The sequence below is a fragment of the Grampus griseus genome (assembly GCF_964374135.1).
Source record: "Grampus griseus genome assembly, chromosome: 6".
NCBI classification, from domain to species: domain Eukaryota; kingdom Metazoa; phylum Chordata; class Mammalia; order Artiodactyla; family Delphinidae; genus Grampus; species Grampus griseus.
Window position 1 is genome coordinate 102,558,885 of NC_139000.1, and position 25,677 is coordinate 102,584,561.

At 50.3% G+C, this 25,677-nt stretch overlaps 1 protein-coding gene across 1 annotated transcript in view; it reads right to left on the reverse strand.

Annotated features, from left to right (window-relative positions):
• The window catches only part of EBF2 (EBF transcription factor 2), a 194,293-nt gene extending 175,312 nt beyond the window's left edge, over positions 1-18,981 (reverse strand). Inside the window, exons 1-6 of the mRNA XM_082655718.1 lie at positions 18,456-18,981; positions 15,867-16,023; positions 14,749-14,812; positions 14,421-14,476; positions 13,829-13,902; positions 7,672-7,740 (exon numbers count right to left, since the gene is read on the reverse strand). Of these exons, the coding sequence (XP_082511844.1) occupies positions 7,672-7,740; positions 13,829-13,902; positions 14,421-14,476; positions 14,749-14,812; positions 15,867-16,023; positions 18,456-18,586 (551 nt within the window). The 5' untranslated portion in view covers positions 18,587-18,981. The remainder of the gene's footprint in view (positions 1-7,671; positions 7,741-13,828; positions 13,903-14,420; positions 14,477-14,748; positions 14,813-15,866; positions 16,024-18,455) is intronic.
• Positions 18,982-25,677: the final 6,696 nt, after the last annotated feature.

Sequence of the window (25,677 nt, forward strand, 5' to 3'; positions counted from 1 at the left end):
CTAATGATATTAGAGTCAAGACCTAAGTGACATACGTTGTCTGACATCCAAGAATTACAATACAGTTGGAAATGTAAGGCAAGCCCACATAGGGAAAAAGATAACAATACCCATACATCCTAACGAGAGCGAGTATATGTGACAGTGTCAATGAAAAGACTTTGGCTACAAGAATTGATTTGTTTCAAATGGTAGAATCTAAACAAGGTCTTGAAAAGGGAATCAGATTTATATTGGCAGAGAGTTGGCGGTGGGGATTCCAGGCTGGACTGATGTGTGCAGAGGGAGACGGGGGGCATATTCGAGGTCTGTTTGATGGGACAAACATTTTGATTCCATGTTGATTCTTAGAGAAAGAAATGATGGGACTAGAAAGTTGAAACCTGTCTACCATTCACTCACCTAGTCTTCAAAGCACTTTCACAGTTTGCAAATGTATTTTTCTCTGTGTGATTATTTAAACTGTCAGCTCCTTGAGCGCAGAACCATGCCTGTGGTATTCCCTGATGGCCTCTCAGTGCCAGGGATTCACGAATATTAGCTTAATAACTGAACAACAGAAAAAATTACTCAATGAATGAATGACGGAGTGAATCCATGTATAGACAACTAGGCTAGCTTGTGTCAAATGCTAAAGTTCTGAAGTCTAGGAAGATTGGTCAGTCTAGTGGAGACAGTATAATTCTTAAAAATTAAACCAATTACAGAAATGAAGATCACAACTTTTCAGTTCTTTAATTAGGAGGAGGAGAATGATTTTCTCAAAGGGAATTTTGTTTCTTGTTTCCCACTTGCCTCAGGTTGTCATCCAATGAAGTCTCAACCCCAAGGGACATTCTTCTGCACCAGAAATTAGAAGAGTCCCTTCTCCTACCTGTATCTCCCCCCACATGGCCAAGAAACAAGCAAAGGTTTTACTAGAAAACGAAGGAAGGAGAACATGAAAGAATGATGTTTTCACTTTGGTTAAATAATCTGAGTTTTTTTAGTGAGAACATCTAAACCTCTCCAAGGGAATGGAATTTTCACTAAAAAAAAAAAAAAAAAGCCCAAGGCCAGGATTTTGTAGACTCTTCCCAGCACTGGGCTCCCCTATGCCCAGTAGTCTGTGCAGAGAAGGCACATGTGAATAGCTCCTGTAAATTATTGGTGAGCAAGGATGATGAATGAGCATGCCTGACACCCAAACCCGGGCCTCTGCTACAAGCAGAGAATCTAGAGCTGGAAGGTAATGTAAAGCTCACCCATTAATCCAAAGCACTTCATTTTACAGATAGGGAAACTGAGGCTCAGAGAGGCGGCTCATGACCTCCATGACATTAGACAGCTAGTTAGTGAACGATCTGGGGTCAGAAGTAGGTGTCCTGATCCTAGTTCAGGGCCATTCCTGCTACATCATGTTGTCTCTCTGGGGACCGATATTCCGTCAAACCTGTCACACCGTTGCACGTGACTTGCACAATCTCACAGTTAAATGATACTTCAGAGGCCGGCGATGCCCACCACTTCCCAGAGAACCGATCCTCTCTCTAGTGTTCCCATCAGGAGGTCTTCAAACCATGCTCACCAGGTTTTCCTGTTCCTCAACAGCTCTAGATTCTGGGAAGCTTCTCCTTCTATTACACCAAACCCTTTTTCTCCATAACTTCCACCCGCTGACGACACTCCAATTTCACCACGGAAGCTGGCTTTGTGAACTACCTCCTTAAGACTCATTTCTTCCTCTGTAAAATTAAGACTTTTCTCAACTGTTGAAGATTAGTTAGTGAGCACAAATTGCTTAGCACTGTGCCCAGCATACCATAAGTGCCAGTTAAATGTTAGATAAATGTTGAGTATTGTTCTTATCCATCCTTCTCAGAGACAGAATTCTTCGTTCAGGAGGAGTCACTACTGATATATCTGATTTGTCCATTTCTAGGGAGAGGGAGGGAGTGGTCACAACCGAAAACCAGCCTGAGTGGCCTAGGATGGTAAGAATCCACTGGGCTTTGTGGACATAAATCTGACCTACAGTTCACTACTATCCAAATACTGCTTCTATGCTGAAAGGGACAGTGGGGTTAAAAGCAGAATCTATACCACAAATCAAGAAGAGATCAATACGGAGTTCATTTGATAAATTAAGCAAAAGAAAAACTCTGGTGTTCAGGATTAATGTCACACCCTCTAGCATGCACGGAAGGTCCATAAGGGCTTCACTACCCACAGTTATTCTCTGAAAGCTCCCATTCCACCAATAACACTTTCTGGAGTTAAGCGATACACGGAGAGAGGAATAGGAAGTGTGGTCCAGACAAAAGAGGAACCAAACACTTCTCTGGTAGAACAAGGTAGCTGGTGAGGCAGAGAGAAGCAGGAAGAGGATGTGCCAGATGGCAGGGGGAGGGCAAACGAGAAGCCTGGACCAGAGTGGGGGAAAGCAGCAGGTGAGGATGCCTTCCAAGATGGTAGCAGGAGAAAGCTTCACTAAAAAAAGAAAAAACTCATACTCATTGGGATGGCAACTATAAAAAAAAAAAACCCACTAAACTAAACAAGAAAATAACAAGTAATTTGGGATGTGGCGAAAATGGAACCTTTGCGCACTGCTGGTGGGAATGTAAAATGGCATCACTGCTATGGACATGGCATGATGGTTCTCTGAACTACCATGTGATCCAGCAGTTCCACTTCTGGCTGTATACCCAAAAGAATTAAAAACAGAGACTCGCAGAGATATTTGTACATCCATATTCATGGCAATATTTTTCACAGTAGCCAAAAGGTTGAAGCAACCCATGTGTCCATTGACAGACAAACAGAACAAAATGTAGTACAACCAGACAATGGAATATTATTCTGCCTTAAAAATGAAGGAAATCTTGATACATGTTGCAACATTAAGGAAACTTAAGGATATCATGCTGTGAAATAAACCAGTCAAAGAAGGACAAATACAGTATCATATGAGGTACCTACAGGAGTCAAATTCATAGAGAAAGTATCAATAGCATGGTGGTTGCCAGGAACTGGGGGGAGGGGGAGATGGGGAGAGAGTTTCCATATGGGAGGATGAAAAGAGTTCTGTAAACAGATGCTGGTGATGGTTGCACAGCAAGGTGAATGTACTTAATACCTCTAAACTGCACGCTTAAAAATGTTTAAGATAGTCAATTTATGTTATATATATATTACCACAATTGAAAAAAAATTTGTTTTTAAAAGGGAGATAATATCAGGAAAACGCCTCATGGGCAAATAAATACCAGGTATTTCTGTGTAAACCTTCTGAATGAAGATCATTCTGATGCTTGTTTGGCTTCTTGAAAAATAAAATAAAAATTACAGAAACTTAAAACAGTCCTTCTGGAAGCTGAGCTCATAAATATAGGAGTCCAGGATCCGAAGACAAAAGTCTGGGATATTTTGCATGTGAGAAACAGGTTGGAACTGCCCTTTGACAGAAAATATCATCCTCGTGTGCACATGGGCAGGGACAGCCTACAAAGATTCAGAAAGAACTCTTGTCCCCTCCTCCCATCTGACTTTTCATGGGGCTGCAAGAACAGGAACGGTGAAGACTCGTTTTCCTTCTCCCAAGTCTGTGAGATTGTCCCTAAAATCCTCTTCCCACGGGCCACCAAAGTCTCCTGAGCCCAGAGATGCGGTAGCTGTTCAGAAGAAGTTTCAGAGAGAAAAGAGAGTCTAAAGAAAGCACAGCCCATGAAAAACAAGGTTGAATTAGGGCTTCCTTCTGAAACCACCAACGTAAATCCGTTTGAGCCCTTTTATTTTTATTTATTTTTTTTTTCGGTACGCGGGCCTCTCACTGCTGTGGCCTCTCCCGTTGCGGAGCACAGGCTCCGGACGCGCAGGCCCAGCGGCCATGGCTCACGGGCCCAGCCGCTCCGCGGCATGTGGGATTCTCCCGGACCGGGGCACGAACCCGCGTCCCCTGCATCAGCAGGCGGACTCTCAACCACTGCGCCACCAGGGAAGCCCCGAGCCCTTTTATTTTTATTTACCACACAGAGGTCTTTATGCACAAGGTGTAGGCTGAAGACCTCGGTATGGATTATGTTTTCATTGTTGCTTTTGTTCTGTTCTGTTTTGTTGAGTTTTCTTCAGGTAGGAACTTTGAATTTTTACACTCAAGATGAATAAACCCTACTGCCGCTCTGGGCGCGCATTTCTGCACAGAAGGAAGGCTCTGCTGGAGGCCCCTGATTCAGCAGCAAGTCCTGCTGGGCTGTGTGTTGGCCTGGGTTTTTGGAGAGGGGTGTGGCTGCCCAAGAATTCACAAAAGCATGCCGAAAAGACAATTGAAAATAAAAGTTAAATTTATGTTTCTAGAGAGATTAAGGCAGGGAGTCATTTAGACGGGGAAAAAATATTCCCAGTCTGGGGCTAAGTCTTAGGAAATGGAGAACTCAGTCTCTGATGGGACGCCCTATTGTACAATCCAGTGATTTTCAATTAAGGGTCCACGAGGTTGTGAAAGCTCTTTTTCATATTTCAAACAGCCTATTGGCGATGGAATGTCTGCCCAAGACATGGCCACGTGGGCTAAATGAAAAGTCAAGTTGTTTCGTGTTTAAGCTGGCAGTCCGTCAAGTTAGTGTGGTAACACTGGTGGTTCTGGCCCAGATCAGAAACTCTGACTGGTCATTGATGAGGTCAAGGGCATTTCTTTTTTTTTAGTTTTCAATTATTTCTCTCTTTTTTGGCTGCGGCGTGTGGCGTGTGGGATCTTAGTTCAGTTCCCCGACCAGGGATCGAACCCCTGCCCCCTGCAGTGGAAGCGCAGAGCCTTAACCATCCTGACCGCCAGGGAAGTCCCGAGATCAAGGGCATTTCTGGAATGAGATTTTTTTCCTTCCCATTCTGTTGTACGTCTTCAGTTAATAAAAATGAAATTACAGCTGGATTATTACTTGTTAATTGCAGCTTGGCAGGCAAAATCTTGCAGAACCTGGCTCACCAAAGGAAAAAATAAGAGGGATCCCTGGCGGTGAATATTTGGGAACCACTTTTGATCCGCCCCTTCCCCTCCCCCGGACATACACAATTCCAAGGGAATAAACAGGCTTCCCTGGAGCCAGAGTGGAACATGCCTATTGCGTGAGAAAACTCAAAGAGAGACAGTGTAAATTAACTGCATCTGGTTAGATGGAGCGAGTAGGGGGAGGAGATAATTAGTTGGCGTTATAGGAACAAGGGCAAAGAAGAGAGTTACATATTTACTCAGAGGAAATCCAAAACAGACTACTTAGCACCCGTTTGGTGCTCATGGGTCATCTCAACATCTCTAAGCCGGCAGGTGTTGAACCCAGGGACCAGAGGCACCGCTCAAGCCCTGGAGGACACAACACACCCATCCCACCTCCGGCAAATGGAACCCTGCCTTCAATCCCCTTTCCCTTCCACACATGAAGGGAAGAAGGCAAAGGAATGCCCAAAAGACAGGAGCAAGAAGCAAGATTCCGGTGAAGAAACAAGCAGTGTCTTCAAACAAGATCCCTACAACGAGGAAGCCGAACCAACGCATCTGTTTATAATAAGATGAGTTCTCTAAAAATTTGATCCGGGTCAATTTATAGCACCCTTTGGTATGTATGTTTCCATGTGCAGATGCACAACATTTCGGAAGTAACACATATTTCAAGTGATGCAGAGACATCGCTGGGCTGTTTTATGGTGCACAGGCTAGTAAAAATAAATGCCACGGTCACATAAAGCTCCTTAAGACGCAGCTAAAATACAATTTCCACCTTCCCAGAAGAATTTAAAGCATTCTAGCACAAACAATGAAGGTACACAACCTGAGAATCTTTCCTCTCCATAGATGCCGAAAACCTACGTACATGAACGTGTGTATTACGTATAGCATGTTCGGCTCTCTCCCCGAGTTCAGGTTCTACATAGTTTCTGAGAGAAAGAACTGCTACTAGGTGCAGAGCCTTCAGGATGTGTGCTTATGAGATGTGAGGTGCAGGTGAGCATTTACGGGTTTGTAAACATTTCTACAGCTGGTTTATGGGTTGTTGATTACAGGAAAAGATGTAACAACCATGAGGTTAGAGTACCCTCTTGAAAGAGGAGCTAAAGTGAGTTTAAAAAAAAAAAAAGACTAGATGAAGATTAGTGAGCTCAGTGGACACGGTGGAAAGGACGGCCTCCGTGTCTAGGCTGCCCTCATGGGCTCCATATTCCCCAGGGGATCCAAGTGCATCCTAGGAAGTTGGGAAATCATGTCAAGTGTGATCACATAAATTGGGACAGAGAGTGCTGGGAGGAAAAGTTTGTGGCAGTGAGAGGATCACAGGCCAGAAGTAAGGACAGCTGTGTTCTAGGGCCAACTCTGCTCCAACCAGCTGGGCAACCGCGGGCAAGTCGTGTCACTGTTCCCGAGTTCAGTGTTTTCACCGATCAAGTGAGAAAGACAGCTGGCCCCCAAGAGTTCTTACAACTCATTAATTTTAAGCTTCTGTGCGCTTTCAGAAAAACTAAAAAAATTCCAGAGCTCCCTAAATTGATGTCACCTGAACCCCCTAAGACCGGCAGCATATACATCCAGCAAACATTCTCTATTTGTCTATCATCATCCTGCAAAGATCTCCGAGAATACTGCAAAACTGCCATGGATATTTTAGCTACCTTCTGAAACCTACAGCAACAGGCCATACCCTCCAGGTATACCCTTCATGATACTATTGAACAGAGATGTTGAGTGCTTTGTCCAAGGTCAGAAGCTAGGACAGGATCAGAATTCCAGCCTCTTCATTCCTAGGGTTATGCTATACTTTCCACGAAGAAAGCAAGCTGGCTTTCTGGGAAGAATGCCAGAGGTTCCATTCTCCCAACTGAGAATTCATTGGAATATTGGAATAACAACTTTGGAGACTGTGGTCTCTCCAATCCATTTCAGGACCTGTCTAGAAACACAAAAACCCAGAGAAAGAAGCAAGAGGGAATTATTCTGTTTTTTAACGAAAGAGAAAAAAATTAGGGGTGGGAATATGGGATTTCTTAAAAATTACATGATTGCTGGAAGTTAAATTGGTATTCCTTCATTGGTTTGTAAGTTCTGTTTCCAATCACAAAAACATACAGCTGAGGATGCCGAAATCACATTTCAATGAATTAGCATCTTGTCCCAAAGAATCTTTCCCACTCTGAACAAAACATAGAACCCAGAATGCAACCCTCTATGGTAGAAAGGAATCTCCCTCAGTGCAACAGAGAGCTTGTCATCATCCTCTAAACCATAATCTAATTTGACAGTCTTCAAGCCCAACAGCACAATCACGGAGAATGATAAGAAAGTTACTGCGTAACTTGGGATATACTGCCTCTTCTAGGAAACTGATTGAGACCCTATCCTGCCAGATGGGAGAGATGTCATCCTTTACCATCTTTTACCATCCACACACGTCTTATTAGGCTTAAGTCAGTGCACCTGGAAAATAATCCCATCATAGATTTAGAGACATATGTTCAAAAAGGAAGGTTCTGACTTCTTCCAAGAAAGGCCAACCAAAACAAGAAAACACATGTTGGACCAGCTCCAAGCCTTGAAGATAAAATGAAACCAACCTTACGGCAAAGCCCAGTGATCCACACTCAGAGTTGAGATTCTAAAGGAAAGAAACCAGAAACAGTTTTTTTTAAATCACTTTTTCCCCCTACCTGTCGATGATGACAGGGTCTGAAGGAGTCTCATTTCGGTTGCCACAACTTTTCTTTTCGCAACATCGACTGTAGATTGGGGAGGGGCCAAAAGAGTAAGAGAAATGCGTTAAAATCAAGAAAACACAATGAGCATACAATGTAAGAACATTCACAAAAACGGGTACGTCCTAGGGAACTGCTCAACTATCAGCTGCTTAAGCATGAATGTATGGCCATGTTCGAAAGCAACGCTAAACTTGAAACCCAGACTCTTCATTCAAATTCTGCCTCTACGACTTATAAACTGGATCATTCTCAGAAAATCACAACTTTTCTGAGAGCTATATTTATAATTTGAATGATGGACAATTGGATTTTAAGATCCAGAACGTCACCTCCAGCTCCGTGATGAATGATTTTATTATTGTATTTCTTATCATATATTTTTAGATCTTTGTGTCTTAACAAATACTTGAAGGAACAGGGGAGAGGAAAATGTATGAAAAAGACCCCAAGTAGCTGCCTGGATTACTATAAACCTTAGTTATATAATATCTTTCTTCAGAGAACTCAGTGTACTTTGTAACCATTTATTCATTCATTCATTTCCATTATTTTCTAAAGATGAAGAAAGAAGACAGGAACTATGGTGTGCCTTGTCAAATAGGGGAAAAAATGAGGCAGAGAGATGTAAAGTGATATCTCCAATAATTTTCAACAAGTCCAGAACAGAAATGGGACTCGGCACAGAAGCCCCATCCTGCAAACTCTGCGTCCCAAGACTTCCACTGGCAAAGTGCTGGGTTTCAGGTAGATACCCGCGAAATGCTTACGGAATCATCTGAGAGGAAGAGAGAAAGAGGGGGCCCTAGAGCAAATACAACAGATGGGAAGGGCTCCGTAGGACCTAAAGAGAACAAATATGAAAAGGGCAAGGGAGGCTGGGTGGCTGGAAGCACTGGAAAATCACATCCCTGTGTTGCCTGTCTGCTGCTTGTCAGGACCACAAGACTTCTAAATACCTCTCGGCTCATCCAAACATGTGGTCCACCATGAATAGGAGCTGGTGAAGGATGTAGCCTTGACATGGCTTATAAGAAAAGCATTATCATCCACACCAGTTGGAGAATATGTGTCATAAATGTTAGCAATAACCAAATTTATGTAAGTGTTGCCCTTCCCGTGATAGTTTCTGTATAGTTTAAGATCGATGCAGCACGATAGAAGGACCGGTAAAGTGGGAATCGGGGCTCTGGCGTCTAACCCAACTTTGTCACTAACCAGTTGCATGGATTTAGTCAAATCTCTTTCGCCCCGCTGGGATTTGCCTTGCTTATCTATAAAATTAAAGTGTTGGACTAGATTATCTCCAGAGTCTCTTTTAGGTTTGAGAAGGGCACAGGTTATGAGATTCCCTGAGCATCCTTCGATTCCAAAGTGGTGAGAGATTAGGGAAAAGACAAAGTCACTGTGACAGCAGGGACCCAAAGGCCTAACACCATCCCAGTCTTAGACTTGCTCTCTGGTTCTGCGCAGTGCACTTGCCCTCTCTGATCCTCTACAGAATTACCAACAAACAGACAGATATTTTTTAAAAATTTTAAGTCCATCTCTCTCATGCAGGGATGTGTGGATTATTCAGTGAACGATTCTACCATTCTCAAAAAGTTAAAAATCCTTGAGAGATGCTAAAAAAACCTTTCAGCCAATGGGCACAATGAGGTTGTAAGACATTCAATCAAGTTAGTAAGAAGTAAAAGAAAAATTGTCTCAAGTTTTTTAAATACCAGAGTTCGCCACTGGGACGCGGAAATAAGTTTGCGTTTGAAATTATATTAGGTCTTAACTTTTAAAATTTTCATCTCAAGATTAACACCAATAAAAATTCTGACGGGCTGCTCTCCCAGAACCTTTGTCTCTCTTCCCAACTCCCTACCCCACCCGTTGCTCCTGCCGCCACCATCCCTGTCTCCCCGCTCTCCTGTTTCTATTGCTTAAGTCAGCAGAATAATACCTTTGCAACTCAGGCAAACCTTTCTTCTTAGCAAGACAATTTCAAAAAGCCCTATACATGCTAGTTATCTGAAGACCTTCTAACTAGACTCCTCTTTGACATCACCAGCATGTCAACCTAACCCAAATCTGTGTGCGATTCTAAGTACAATTTAATTACAAGAGAGCACTCTCAGGATGTGGCAATCTATTTAGCTTGAGAAGGAATGATTCTAAGGAGGCCGAGTAAGTTTGCAAAATTGCTCAGCTGAATTCAGCTGCTTTCCATGGGGACTTTCTCTGGAGGAAAAGAAAAACAGATAAAAATGTAAGCCTGGTGCCAGTGTAATACAATGTGGGGAATCAACTCAGGGAAGGAAATGATACTCCAAGAAAAATGCAGAGAAACTTTAGGACCCAATCTTCCATTTTCGAACAGTAACATATTTAAGTATAATCTCTAACTTTCACACCCAGAAAAGATGTAGCAGACACTTGGCTGTCGGACTATAATAGTGAAGGAATAAAAATTATAGGAGTGGACTGTATTCACCCCATCTGAGCTCTTCGTAAAATTTCTCTTGGTTAGCCAAAGCTAATTCTTTTTTTCTTTCTTTCTTTCTATTTTAAAAAGAAAGGTCTCATCAAGATGTCCTAGTTATTCTTTATTTCATTTCTTAAATGACATTCCGTCCTCAAGCCAGCAATAGTAACATAAGCAAAGGGAAATGGAGAGTAGAAGACATTCATGAACCCACATTCCCCAAACAATCGCTCTGGGATCAGGATGTGGGGAGGTGACATGAAGAACCGGGTCCCTGAATTACTCAGATAATAAGCTCAAATCGCCCTTCCTTTGCTATAGAGACAAAGCCTGAGTGACCAACTTCAGGTTCAGCTACTTTCGTGAAAAGGCTTTTTAGGGTTATTTTCTATCAAGCCATTCTCCAAGTCTGAAAGTATTTTTAAAACCTGAACAAGACGAAAAAAATAGGAAAAGATGGGAAACAAAGAAAGAGAAGAGGCAACTGAATTTGGCACTAGGTTAAGGTTGTGTCCCTAACTACCACGGGGAGGCTCAGAAGTACTCTTTTTTCCCTAATGAATGAAAATGAAAGCTCTTCGTTTGGCTTGGTTTGACATATTTTATTCTGGTCCTTATTTGGAGAACCTTTTACCTGAAATACTCTCAGTTTGCTTACAGGCCTCTTCCACCCTCCCTGTCTCCTCGTGGGGGTCTTTGGAGAGGGAAAGAGAAAAAAAGCAAGCCAGTTGGGGATGGGAGGTGGGAAATATGAGAAATTTTCTCCCAATCCTGAATCTTACCTGCACTTTTCAGAAAGGGATCAAGATGGGGGATATGCAAAGGAAAAAAGCCCCAGCCCTGGACACAGGGTGTCCAGTCAGCCAAACTCCTGCTCGAGACCAGCCAGTGTGCCCTTTCCCCTCGAAAATCGTTTTTAAAATTCAACCCTCAACTTTCAAAAATCTGTCTCTAATTTCAAACTCAAATAAGCACACAGCATGGTGGCTTTTGTTTTGTTTTCTTCTCCCCAACTCCTCCCTGCGATTGCATAACAAAAGTGTCTAAATTCACACCATCTGGCCGATAAAGACACTGGCCTCACTGCCCGGCTGGCCCATCTGATTAGGGCCCCGTCTAGCCTGCGCCTTGTGGCGAAAAGTCACAGCTGTGGGGTTTGCTCGCGCTCAATACAACTCTGTTATTAGCCAGCTGTAGGCCTTGAGACGACTTCTGTTCAAATTATAATATCTTTTAACCCTCTGAGCATTGAGGGCACAGGGGTGGCTGGCAGCGACATAACAACTAGACTTCTCCTTGCTAATAAACGGCAAAATGAACTAAAGCAGGGAAGAGGGGAGAGGAGACCATTGGGGAAAGGAGAGAAAAGTTATACCTAAAAGAGATTTATTTTGTTGCCGCCTAAAAGCTAAACACCAGTTTATGAGCTTTTTTTTTTTTTTTTACTAAAGATTACAGAACACAAAACCATTCAGGAAAATTCCCAGGTATGCCCAAGAACACCTTGCAAATGAAACTAAGTGTGTGCAATACCCACTGAGAAACAGAGCATCTGATTCATCCCTTAATCACTGACTGTGATAACTGACTCTTAAAATGTGAGAGAAGGAACTTTTTTCCCTGAAAAAAGTCAACCAGCTCTGACTGACAGATTGAATGGGAACTTCCCTTTTAGATGCATCCAATACTTGCATCACCCCAGCTCATCCCCCAAAACACATACACACACACACACACACACACACACATACACACACACTACAGACACAGTACCCATCCCATGGATCATTTATTTACCCACAGTTAATATTTGTTTTAAATTCTAGTTTGGGAAGAAAATAGCAGAGCGTCTTCCCACATCTCAAATGCAGAAAAGTTACAGTACATTAAATTTTTATATTGTATTACTAATGCAGACTAAACTAGAGGCTTTAAAAATTGATGCTGCTACTTAAACAGCATAAAATGAGGAGGATTTGATTGGGCTTAAAAAATAAAAATGTCAGCCTTAACTACAGCTGGATAGGGCATGCAAGTATTATTTAAAGTGATAGGTATAATTCGTCAGACAATGGGCCAGATTTAGGTTTTGTTTTCTTTTCTTTTAAGAAGATAATCTCTCCAAACAAAGACATTTAAAAGTAGAAAGAAGAATTAAAAAAAACAAACCTGCCTTTCACTTAGCCAACCAAATAAAAGTGTTCTATTTAACCTAGGTACTACATGCAAGTTCATCTTGGAATTGTATTTTCTTTCTGAATGTACTTATCAAGGGGCCCTGGGATAACGGTGTAGCCATTTGCTTACCCCATTGTCCCACACCTCACCCAGCTACTCAGGAGAGGAAGCCTCGAGTCCCCTCAGCTGAGGCCACTGGCAGAGTTGAACTTTGCAGTTGGCAAAGTTTGTTTTTCTAATACTTGGTCAAAACCAAAACAAACATGTCTGATTGTTATGGTTTCTTCCTGACTGCATGAGGAGGGAGACGGGGCTGCCGGGAGCTGCCCATAAAACAGTCCAAACTAAATCAGACTGCCTGCAATTACCCAAAGTCTGGAGTTGGAAGACATTCACTGAAGCAACAGTGGAGTAAGGAAGAATTGAGGCTTTCTCTCCAATCAGAGATTTTGGAGGAAGAAAAACGTGCATGGAATAGCATTTAAATTTTTATAATAAAATAACCACCTCTTCCCAGAGTTTCCTTTCTATAGCTTTTCTCCTTTGCTGTGGGATTCCCCCATAACCAGCACGTATCAGACACTCAATAAACATTTATTGAAAGAATGAATAAATGTACGGGTTAATTTTTTTTTTTTAATTTTCTTCTGCTCCAGCAGAAGAAAGGACTCGAAATGGATGGGTCTCAGAAGAGAAGATGGGAAAAGGTGCAGGAATTCGACTTAGACTGCACCTTTCACAACTTGGCCCTCAGAATCCAGCTGTTGCTCCAGACCTCGTACCTCCCCGGTTGGGGTCCTCTCCCCCACTTCCTCCCATCCACAGGTGGTGAACCCGACTGGTCTTTCTAGCCGGTAGTTCCTCCTGACCTAAGAAACTCCCGTGGCTCGGGAAATCTAGGAAAAGCAACTTCCCTGGAGGAAGAAAACGCTTCTGCGGCACAGACAGGTGCCTCAGCTGGGGGGCAAGGGGTAGCGCCCCCAAAGCGGGCCGTTCCATCCCCTGCGGTGGTCGCCCGCCCAGACTGCCAGTCGTTCCAGGACCTTGACTTGGTAACTCCACAAGTGGCCCCTCCTGTGCATCTACCCCTAGCGGGTCGGACCGGCGGGCCTAGGACCGCGACCGACTCAGGGAAAGCCCCCGATCCCAAACTTGACCCGCGGCTGCCCAGCCCCTCCCCGCGCTGCCGCCGACCGCTGGACAGCGGACCTTCCACGGAGCACAGGAAACTCCTGAGACGCCTGGGGGTGGAATCCTGAGCGGTTCTGGGTTTCCTGTTCGACTCCCAACCGATTTGCTCTTAGAATCTGTCTTTTAAGGAGGCAAGCCCGAGCGAGGCCGCCCGCTCCGCGCGCCAGCGCTCGCGAAGGTCAGCGCCCGAGACGCATGTGAGCCAGCGCGCCGGGCGCAGCTCACCTGCCCCGCGCTCCGGCAAAGCCTGCAGGAAAACACGGCTCTTACCTGCACATCACTTCGTGTGTCAGGAGAACTCGGCACATTTCCGGATTCTTATTTTGTCCCTCGTAAGCTATGGGCTGCGAAGGAGGCGGGGGCAGGGTGGGGAGATACGAGGGAGTGGAGGGACAAAGAAAAGGGGACTTAAGAGCAAGCACAAAATCAGGTTTCCTCTCTCTGCCCTCTACTTCCTCGGGAGCGCCCGCTGGCAGCACAGAACCTGAGCTGTGGCCTGGTTAACTCGAGCGAAATAGTAAGAGAAAAGTTTGCCCTGGTGAGGACTTATTTCTTGCAAAAGGGAATATTTGGGGGGGGGGGACTGAATCTCCCAATAATTGTTTCCCCTCTTCATCCCTTTGCTCACCTACTCCCATCTCCAGAGTCTCCCCAGCCAGAAAGACAGGACAATTGGGGAGTGAGAGGGAACATTTATTTTTCCAGAGCAGACAAAGTGTGGGTTTCTGTGGAGGGGCTGTGAAGACTGACCCAGGAAATCGCGGAGGGTAGGGGGAGGTCAGAGACAGGCCAGAGGGGGGAGGGGGCAGGACGGAGGGCCCCACCCCCCACCCCCGCGAGAAGAGGGGACAGCCGGGCTCACCTGCTTGGTGACCGAGTCGATGAGCCTTACGTACAGGTCCTGCTCCGTGCGGACACCTGCCGGGGAGGCAGGAGGGCGCGAGGTGAGGGCCGCGGAGCCCCGCCCGGGCATCCCAAACCTGTCCCGCCGTGGGGCCCGGGCCCAAGCGCAGGCGGAGCCGTCCTGGGGGCAAACACCACCCGCCCGCCCCCGCCCCCGGCCCTGAGCGAGCCTCCCGCAGCCCTGCTCTCCCCAGGCCTGGAGCCCGCCTGCCGGTGACCGCGACAAGGTCAACTGCCTTCCTTGAAAAGAGGAAGAAGCGGGCGCCGCGGGCACTCAGGGCGCTCACCGTTGCTGTAGAGGAGCTGTAACTTGTAGTGGGTGCCATTGTTGGTCTTCTCGTTGCCTTGTTCCTGAAAAGACAGAGTCCCTTGCTTTCCAGACCCCGAAAAGGAGAGAGAGGCGGCTTCCCTAACCCACTTCCCACTGCCTTTCTCCCAGTCACCGGGCAGCTTTGAACAGCCCCCTGCCCAGGTCTGGGTCAAAGGGCAGGAGCATCTGCCGCTGTCCAAGCTCCAAAACTTTCCAAGGCTGGCGGTCACTTGACCCTCTCCACCGTCTGTCCCTCCCCCTTCAAAATGCCCTCAGAAGCGCGACTCCGGAGCTGGGGCCACCGGACACTATGTCCAGGCTGCCTTTAAACAGGCTCCACCCAACCTGTCGGGTTCTGCCTGTCCTGCAGAAAGGTGAAGGGACCTGTCACTTGGAAGAGCAGCATTTGGCCCTGTCCCACCAGGACCGCAGCCTTGGAGCCGCTAGCTCAGGGACCCAGGTCCGGGTTCAAGAAGAACCTTGGGCAGAGCCGGCTCCAAAGCTTGAACGGTGCAGCTGAAGAGACGGAGGCCCAGAGAGCAAGAGACTTTCCTTTCCTCCCACATCACCTTCGTTTGAGATAAAATCCAGCGCCCATACCGGGGCCTGGGCAGGGGCAGGCACTGCCTTGGGAACCAGAGTGGAAGAGAAGGCTGGGGGTGGAGGGGCAAGGCTGGGCTATGGGTTTCAACCTTGTACCTATGTAACCCACCCTGCCGCGCTGGCAGGTGCAAAATAATAATAATAATAAATAACCCGGAGAAGGGCACTGGTGGCTTTGAGTATACGTTTAAACTATGCTCTAGTTGGAAGGACTTTGCTCCGCCGTCAGTCCGTGCCCAGGCTCTGCTAATGATCCAGAAGCCGGGTGCGCAGAGCCACAAGCGCTGCTGCAGCGGGAGGTGCGGGCGGAGAGTTGCCGGCGGGAGAAGCTGCGGGGAAATCGACTGATTTAAGGGCTAGGGGTGAGAAGCCTCGATTTATCATCCCTGCTGATGTGAGTGGAAAAGTGTCGGGAGTGACAGATGGGATCTTTAGTGCTTTGCAAGGAGGTAGTTATTAGGCCGCGAGGGGAAGAGGGGGACCTCCGCTTACTTTGTCGTTCTCCACAAAGTCTACGAAGGCGGTGCGCTCTATCTCCACTGGCTGCCCCTGCCTGTCGTAGAGCGCCAGGACGAAGTGAAAGAAGTTGGATTTCCTCAAGTTGGAAGGAGGCTGTTTCTCAAAGTGGGCCCGGGACAGGGCTACTCCGCTGCGCACGAAGAGACACGGGGGACACCAGACACGGGGAAGGAGAGAAAGACACGAAGTTACCAACGCGCCCACGCAACATCTCAGAGGGTCAAGGGTCCATGTCCCGGTCCAGGCTTCTGAACCCCTCGGGCACTTTTTTCTATTAGGATTAAGAAGCAGGGACTCCTTAGAGGAGTCACAGTGGCCACGGGGGTCGGGTAGCAGGGCCCACGACTCTGGACTTTGCCACCGCCAGCCGTTCCAGCCTCCGGGCATCTCATGCCCAGTAGCTCAATGTCCGGCCTTTAGTGGAGACCAAGGAATCGCGACTGCAGGCCGAAGCCCGGAGGGTTCCCCCGAGACGGCGGCCCAAGTCTTGTCGTTGTGCTGCCCCAATCTTCTTCCTCTTCCCGCCGCCGACCGGGTCAGGATTCGGAGCTGGGCCCGAGGGGTAGGGGACTAAGCGCCTCGTTATTTTTGAACAAATGACCCTTTTCCTTCATCTTCATTGGAGTGACCTGTCCTGGCACTACTGCCCACAACGCACCACCCCCCAAGCTATCTCGGAGAGGCGGTGGGAGAGAACCCCCTGGGGGCGGATGGGAAGCCCAGAGGCCAAGTCTCGGTCCTACAGGGAGAGGCCTCACCTCCTGCTTCCCTCGCTCTTTTCGGAAGACAGTGGCAGGGCAGAATCCCCCTCGACCAGTACTAGTGATCGAGGACCACCGCGGGCGACATAATACTGAGGACCCCTGCCCTAGAAGCCGAAAAGTTGAGGCAGAGCGCGTCCTCGCCTGGGGCCGAGAGTCTCCCCGCTCTAGCCGCATCTCTGGGCGGCGCCGGACAAACGCGCTGACCGCGAAAGCCGTGTTGGAGGACCCGGCAGGCGCCCTGAAGCGTGTTGAGTATGTGCACACACCTCCCTGCCGACCTGTCGCGGCCGGGAACAAACTGGCCGCCAGATCACATTTAACGGGAGACTCGGGGTCCAGGCGAGCAAGCAGATGGACGGAGCTGCTCCGGGGCGCTGGGGTCGCGGGGCGTCCTGCCCCAGGACGCGAGCACTCTCCCTCTTTTGAAGGGTGTAAAATTTTGACTAGACTCCCCCAACGGACAGCCTGTTCCAACTTTAACAATTACTTGATCTGGGAAAGGAGGAAAGTAGGGGAGGTGTCTTTCAGGAGCTCGGCTAGGGAACTGCGCCGTGGAGACCGGTCTGCGGCGCTGCCTGGTTTCCCTCAGCCTGCAGCCCAGCGAGTCCCCAGACGGCCGCGGAAAGCCGCCGCCACGGCGTGCCATCTGCTGAAGGACACTGGCGCCCCCCGGGCTCGGGCAGGAGGGAGGGAGCCGCCGCCTGCCCCGGTCTCCTGAGCGATGCGACTTTTGCTTCCTCTCCTCCAAGGGTGGCGGCCCGGTTCGCTCTACCCGGGACACCTAGAGTCCTGGCCTGGAAAGGAGTAATTTCTCTGCGTGATGTCGGGACTGCGAGGGGCATGGCCAGGAGAGTGGATAGAGAGGCGTCAGCGCTGGGTAGAAATCTTGGGGGTAAGGGGGCTGTCTCTCGCAGACAAGGTCGTGGAGATCACAAACCTCAGCGCAATAGTGGTGGTGAGGGAGGGGAAGCGGAATGTCTTCATGGGGTGGCAGCCTAGACAAGGCGTTTACTACGTCAGCAGGAGAATGCTCACAAACAAAGTCAACTTCAGGGACCAGCAAAACTAGAGGCTTGTGATCCCTGCGTTTGCGGTGCGTCTCCTTTCTTCCGTGACTCTTTCTACTGTTACTCCTTCGTCTTTTCTCTTTAGTCTCTTCTCTACCCTCAGCCCCGCCCCTGTGCATCTAGTCCACTGTTTTCTCTCTGCACCCGTACCCTCCAGCCTGCCCTCCTCCCAGGGCACCCGGCCGCTCTGCCTTCCCAGGCAGGCGCTCCGGCCTCTCCTGCTCCTCTAGCCACCATCTGGCCTTGGGCTCTCGGCCTCCAAGAATCGGCCGGCAAGATGCGGGAGGAGAGGCGCTCGTAAGCAGCTGGGCGAAACCCGGGAGTCGCCGGGAAGCCGGCTCTCCTCCAGCGGCCGCCGCTGCCGGCTCCGGTCCTCACGCTCTGCTCCTGGCTGGGCCCGCCTCGCAGAACTAGGGGCTGAGCTAAGAGGCATCAGATACTACTTTGTTATTTTTCCTCCCAAAGAGTAGTCTGTGGGGAAGGAGTGGGGCATACAGGCAGTTCAGAAACTCGAGTATTGGCTGCGGGATAAGTATTCCCCTAACTGCAGCGATCTGCCTGCCGGAGGGCGAGCCCTAGCGCGCGGGGCCAGGGCGACAGATGCGGGGGAGAGAGAGCGAGCGCGAGCAGCGAGGGGGGTGACACACACACACACAGAGAAAGACAGTGAGAGAGAGGGAGCGAACAAGCGAGAGATTGCGAGCATAATCATTGTGCAGCCGTCTCGTTACCTCTGCGCAGCGACATTGGCGTCCACCACGCCGACATTCCGCACCCAGGACCTGACCGAATCCATCTCGGCGCCCAGCGATTTCTCTTTCAGAGCTGGTCCTCTTCCTAAAGTATCTTGGATCCCAAACATTTAAAAAGTCTGATCTACTGTCGCTTTAAAAATGAGTTACAACGCTGTCCTCACTGTTCCCAACGTTGTCACCAAACCGTCTCCTCCAAAGCAATCCAGGAAAAGGGATCAAGTGCCGAAGTTTGAGTCTCTCTGGTGAAAAAAAAATTTAAAAAGATAACCCGTCCTTTGCTTCCACGCGTGAGGTGCGGACTGATGTAGTTAAAGTTTGGGTTATATCCTCCTCAAGTTCAGATCTGCCGCCTCAGGCCCTCCGCCCTAGGTCTCTCGCATCCTTCCAGTGGCAGCGCTGCCTCAAGAAAGTGATCACAATTTTGAAGCATCACCTGTTCTGGGAGAAACAGGAGGAGATTGATGGCTGCCTAATCTCTCCCCTTCCTCCTGGTCCCCCACCCCCCCCCCCGCTCCTCCCCACCGCTCCAATTTAGAAAAAAAAAAAAAAATCCCCAACAGGATCAGTTGTGAAAGGAAGGGGAAGACCCGGAGCCGAGAGGAGGCGGTGGCTGCGAGCGCTGCGGAGCCGGGCTACAGCCGCTCGCCCGCCCCATGAATGGGTTACTACGGCCCGGGCCGCGGAAGGCGGAGCCGCGGCCCGATAAGGAGCCTCATTTGCATGGGCGCTCGGGATTGGCCGGCGCTGGGCAGGCCCGGCCAACGTCCTCTGGCGGCGCGCGCCCCGCTCGGCGTTGCCTGGAGTCCGGGAGGTGAAAGGGGACAGAAAGCTGCGGGCCCTGGGTCCTAGCCCGAACCCCATGTGCGTGCGTGAGATGAGGGCCTGCAAATCCTGCACTGAAGCGGGGTAGCCCGGCCCTGCCGGCTGGTACGCGCCGGCTCAGTCTGGTCGCGGGAGCGGGAGGCTTCCATGGATCCTGCCTCTAAATGCAGATTTTTGTAGCCTGCGGGAGGCGTATTCATTCCCGGGGCTTGGGTTCTGCGTGCAGGTTTGTGAAGAAGCGGAGTGTGACCGCATGTACTTATGTTTGGTGCAAACGTTCCCGAGAGCAGCCCAGTTTCCCTGGACGGCTCTCCCAAGTCTCCTGGAGTTACTTGGTGACACTCAGGTTTTGTGTGCGGTTTACAAGTTGAGAGACAAGGATATATGAATGAAGGCGGGGGTGGGGACGAACAAGGCTCAAGTGCTATTCAAATAAACAGAGTGTCGGGGGAAACGGTCAAAGAGCTAAGGAAAATACGCCCGGGCGGACGCGAGCGGGAGTTGCACCCGTGCAGATGAGAGGTTGCTGACAGATCGTGGCAGGCTGAGTGCTAGAGCTGCCCTGCCTTGTCCCGGGAGCCCCCTCCTGTCCCCAGTACCCCTACCCCCCGCCCAGTTCCCGAAACCCGGGGGAGCCAGCAGAGGAGCTGCTGGGAGGCAGCGGGGGAGTCGCGGAAACTTTGCCCAAGGCGCGCGGTCGCCGCGGTGCTGGCCGCGGGCTGATGATGGCCGGGAGACGGCTGCAGCTCCGCTAAACAGCTGAAACTCTAGGCGGCTTTTTAACTACGCCGGGCAGCTCGCAGTGCCTATTAAAACTCCTCCTGGCTGGGTGTTATTTTCTTGCTTCTCCTTTTGTATTCTGATCTGCGCATAGATCTGCTACTGAAATCTAGAACACCAGCGCGAAAACAGATTTGAAGACAATGAATGCAAATCTGTGCTCAAAGACCATCTGCCGTGGAGGAGACAAATCAGCTGTTCCGCAGTTCGAGCGACTGTGCCCGAGCCTCCCGGCCTCATTACCGAGAGGGCCTTGGCGAAAGCCTGGATTTCATTGAGGAGACTTCCCCCCCACTTAGGACTCAAATTTGAGTGTGAATTGACTCCCGACCAGATCCCATAGGTGTGTAGGTGAGCGCTCACAAATGAACTGCGAGAATTTGCCGCTAGAGGACACAGCGCCTTGCAACTCGTTTGCCTGGGCGGACAGGAAGCTCGCACTTTCAGAAATGCCGCCCTCCTGAGAAAGGGACGGATCCGCGCCTACACTCTACCCCTGGGGCAAACCGCGACCTGACTGCGGGGACGGATAGCGCTCAGGAAGCGCATGTCTTTACTGCGGAGATTCTCTTGAAAACCGATGGGGAGGAGGAGAGGGTGCCCTGACCCTCTTTACACAAACCCGGATCCTGGGATTGGGGAGGTTGATGGTGGGGGTAGAGGGCGTAGAGACCGTGAAGTCCCCGCCTCTGGGTTGTGTAGACTGTGGCACCCCGACTCCAGGGCTCTGGATTGGCCTCATTGGACAAGAGGGGCAGAGGGAGCCATAAGGGCAACTGGGCATAAGAATATGGAACGCGACTGTTGTAAAAGCCAAGTAAAATAGTTGTCCAAAGAAGGAAGAAGGAGGGTGGGAGAAAAATTGGTAGGATGAAACTTACTACCTTGTTTCAGCTAGGCAATTCTCTATTGTATGCAGATTTTACCGGTAATTTCAGTCCCTGCAAAAACTAACCGCCCGGAGCCTTCTACCCCGGCCCCACTCTCTTTGTAAATCTCTCTGAACCTCAAGTAACCACCTACCCCCATCCTCATCCTCGGGCTGTGCCCGGCGGAGCCAATGGGCTCCTTGGTGGAGAGTGTTGAACAGCCCGTGAACCCCTCAAGACGTGTCGAGGAGCCCGACGATTTTTGTTTTTCAGGGGGCCTCTGACCTGCAGCATCTCGTACCAGGAGAGGTACGGGGCGCAGCCCCGAGGGGCCGCGAGGCAGCCGTGGGCCCGGGCCTGGCCCGGACCGTCTTCCCCTCGGGCCCGTGTTGGCTGGGGTTAAAGGGCAGACCCGGGGTCGAGGACACTGACTCTCCTCTCCCGCAACAGCTGCTACCCAAACTTATGCCCCTCAGGAAGCGAATGAATGGGTTCTTTCTCCCGGGTCCCTGCTGCCCGCCCTAGACCAGACCCACCGCACCCCACCTCCCAGAGAGGAGTTCAGAGGCCGTGGTGCTCTGTCGGGTGGCAGTTTAAAACACCGTGGCCCCGTAACTATGACCTGGGTGTAGCGGGGAGCCGCACTGCTTCTCGCTGGCTCGACTACCGCACTGGGCGATCGGGGCGAACGGCCGCCAAGATGCCGCGGGCCCTGTGGGCTTCGAGCCGCGGACGCCGAAGTTCCCTCCAGGCTGGGACGGAGTTCCCTGGCTAGCACCGGGAGGGCGGTGGAGGGGGCCAGGAATGGGGGAGCAGCCTTGGGCCCCGCAAGGCGGCGCTTCGGCCTTGGCAGAGCAGGGAGCGTCTCTGCCCCCCGAGTTGGGTTTAATTAGCTTCGTGTGGGTATTCGGGAGGGGTGGGCGCACAGTCAGCCACGCGCGCCTTGGAGGAACGCGGTTTAGCGACGGAGTGAGCGGCGGTGGCTGCGCCTGGAGAGTCTCTCGCCTCTCTCTCGCCTCCAGCGACCCCCCAACAAACCTTTTCGAACACGCCACACAAAACCCGCCCTGAGCCGCACGGGGGCCCGACAGGCGCAGCTGCGGCCCGGGGAAAGCCCGGCCCGGCGGGGGTGAGGCGCCCGCGCGCGCCTCCCGGGCTCCGGCCCGCCAGCTTCGTTCCGCCCCTGGCCGGGGTCGAGAAAATCCGAGATGAACATTATTAAAATGCTTCCTGACCATCTAGTTACATAAAACCGAGGCAGGGGTGGTGTTATTCCGTCTTTTACCCGGTCCCCTCCTTTGTTCGCTCTTCCCAATGAACCCCCGGGTATTTTCCCCCGTTCATGTTTCACATCTGCATCTCGGTGCGCTATGTTCAATTTCCTCCCGATTGGCTGTAAGGCCCCTTTCCCCAGTCTCTCGGTCCAGTCTCCTGGGCGCCGCGTCTCTCCTCCGGGTCAGAGGTTCGAGCTTTTTCTTAGAAAATTGCTCTCTGGGCCTAGTTCTCGTCCAGCATGGCCCTGAGGTGAAATCGGAGGTGTGAGAACGCTTCCCTCCCACAGCCCGACCTCCACCCCCAGCCCCAGACACACACGCGGCGCCTGGGTCTAAGCAACCCGACGGACAGAGCCTGACTAGTACCCAGGGAATGAGATCCACAGGGACAGTCGGTCTGGGTTTGATAAATGAAGTAAGTAGCAGTCTCATCGGACGTGAATTTTCAAATTTGTTTGTTTTAGTTGGCACCTTTGATTTTTATTTGTCCGAGTAGAAACAGTTTTGTCACCATCTCAGAACCCTGACGAATATTTAGCTCACAGTGCTTCGTGAAATAATCTTTTTAAATATCCAACTCTCCTCCCTCCCACTTCAAATTTCAACTTTACATCAGTGAAATATCCAAAGCCACTAACTCCATTCCAAATGTCTTACTGAAATTGGACTTGAATGCTCCATAAATGAGAATTTCCGGGGACGGTGGAGGGGGGCGGAGAAACTACGGTATCCACAAATGTACTACAAATATTTCACAAGGACTCCACCATCCATACCGAACAGAGCCCTTTTAGGACAATTTAGTAAGAATTTAGATCCTCTTCCTGATTTGCTTTTACATACTGAAGGGGATTTTACATACTGAAGAGCTACAGAAATACGGAGGCGTCGAAAAACACTTTCTAGACCCACGATGTGCCACCCAGGCCGGTCAAAATGGACTGAGGGAGCCAGAGTTGGTTCTATCCTAACAACCGACAACTCCAGAATATCTCTTCCTCCTCTCTCTCCTCTTTTTCTTCCTCTTCTTTTCTCTCCCGCTCCCTCTCCCCCCTCAGAAATACCCATCCCTCCCATTTCCTTGTTCCGGGAATGCCGAGAGAGCGAGGGAGCCGAGGCAGAGATGCGGGAAGGTCAAGAGAACAAACGTTTGGAGCGGCGGCCGCGTTTGGGCGTTCGGAGCGTGGACATCGGAGCAGAGCCCGCGGTGTGTGTGTGTGTTGGGGGACAGGTGATCCGTAGGGAGAGCAGTGTTGGTGCGGCCTCCACGCGCACCTGGGGACCTGATTTCCTGGGTGCGTTGGGTGGCGTGCTCGTCAAGCCCCGGGTTTGGGCTGTGCTGGGGTAAACCGGCCGGTTGCAGTCCCTTCCAGGAAGCTGCACACCAAGGCGGTGGCATCTCCGTCACCGCGGTGTTAAGGCGCAGCGATCCAGGGGCGAATTGACCCTCACTAAGAGGCCCAATCGAGCAAGTGTCCACGCAGAATAGGGCTGAGAGGAAGGCACAAACGAACGGAGGCAGGACGTTTACCCAACACTGCCTGGGATCCAGGCAGTGCCACGCACTTTCTCACCCTTAAACTTGACAGCCACACTTGAACTGAGACCTATTTGCCCCCATTTTACAGTTGAATGAAATGAGGATGGGACATGACAAGTAGCATCTCAGTTGATAAGTAGGGAACAAAGACCCCTGCCGGTGTCCCACTTCCAAGGCAACACAATGGCGAGCAATTTAAGGCCTTTAAACAGAAAAAGTTCCATGTGACTCCTCCCCGCCGTTTTTCGGTTTCTCGGCTCAGTTGAGGGGAAGATAACTGAGGAGCTCCTCCGAAGTGCCCCCCTCTTTTCCTAGTGGTCGCCGCCCCCCCCCGCCCGGCCAGCCGGCAAGGGAAAGCCCTCGAGACCCGCCAGCTCCCTCCCCGCTCGCTGCGGAGGTGTGAACGATGTGTTGATTATTCACATTTTTGCCGAGCGTACACTCCGCCGCGGCCGGCGGCGCCACATTTCGCACGTACACGCACGTACACGCGCGCTCCGCGGCCCCGCGCTCTGCGCGCAGGGGCATCGTGCCCCCCACCCCAAGGACACCCTCCTTGGCTAGGGGAGGGGTGACAATAGGGTCCCACCCTCCCTTGCACAGGTTGCCTCTTCCTCCAAGCCCCAGAAACAGTCTTGGCTTCCAGATCCAACTTTCTTCTCCATAATACACTTGCCTTCCCAACTCCCCCTCCTGGATTATGTGGGGGGAGGCGGGAGTGGGTACAGCTACAGATATAGCACCAGCTAGAATATCATTCCATTGGGCACCAGGCTACCTCCTCCTCCAGCACACAGACTCCACCGTCACCTCTCGACGCACACCACACACCTTGGCGACAAGAGAGAAAATCGGGAAAAGGCACTTGAGTAAAAGGCATGCTTACACGTTGTCCTTAACGGTGTAAACTGGACTTCTAGCTCTGGGATCTCCTCAAACACGGCCCAAGGCCTAGAAATTCCATTTCTGGCTGATGGGAACCCACCTCCGCACCTCCAGGGAGCCGGACAAGCTTTTCAGGGTGGGAGGGTCCAGGGTCAGGAAACCTCAGAACCAGCTGGGAAAACAGCTAGCACGCCGGGCTGTGTGGCTCCGTCCCACTCTCGAAGGGGCGACAGAAATTCCACTTACTCTGGCTTCTCGGAGGAGACCAGGCAGGGGTCGCGGTGCTTGAGGTGTCCCGCGCGGGAACAGTCTCGAGGGCCCGGAAGCGCTTCGAACAGTATTTTGGGCAATGCCGGTCGCGCCCTATAGGAGGCGCTGGACTAAAGGCCGTAAAACACAACTGCCGCACTTTCTGCAGCTCTGACGCCGGGCAAGTTGGAGCGCACCCGTGGTTCCTACAGGGCGAGGCAGAGTGAAGTAGAAACCCTTCCGGCTTTGGTGTCCTCAGACCCAGGTTAGAGCCACTCATTTACTGATGAGGTCTTGGGCATTTGATCTGACTTGTCGGAGCCTCAGTTTCCTAATGGGTAAAATGGGGGTGTTATTCCTTTGAGCCACAGTTTCCTGATTGGTAAAATGGGGATATTTATTCCCCCAGGGCTTCACTTGCCTTATGGACAAGAAGACAGCTTCGATGAAAATATCTGGCACGTAGTAGGTGTACAATAAACGCCGGTTTCCCTTCACCATCTGCTTCTGTAAAATGAGCTTGGTGTTGATGATGGTGGCTTATTGTACGTCACTAGGTCCTGTGAGTCCCCTATGGGGATGGTTTCCTCCCACCACCCCACCCCACGCCACCCCGCCTGTGAGCTCCTTGAGCAGGAATTCTGACTTGCTTGTCTTAGCTCCTTGGCCTGCAAGGGCTGGTTCCCGCAGTGTGAGCTCAGTATTTTTTTTTTTTTTTTAACATGGAATTTCTCTAGGCAAGTGCTTTGGAACCTATTTGGTGCCCACAGAGGGCATGG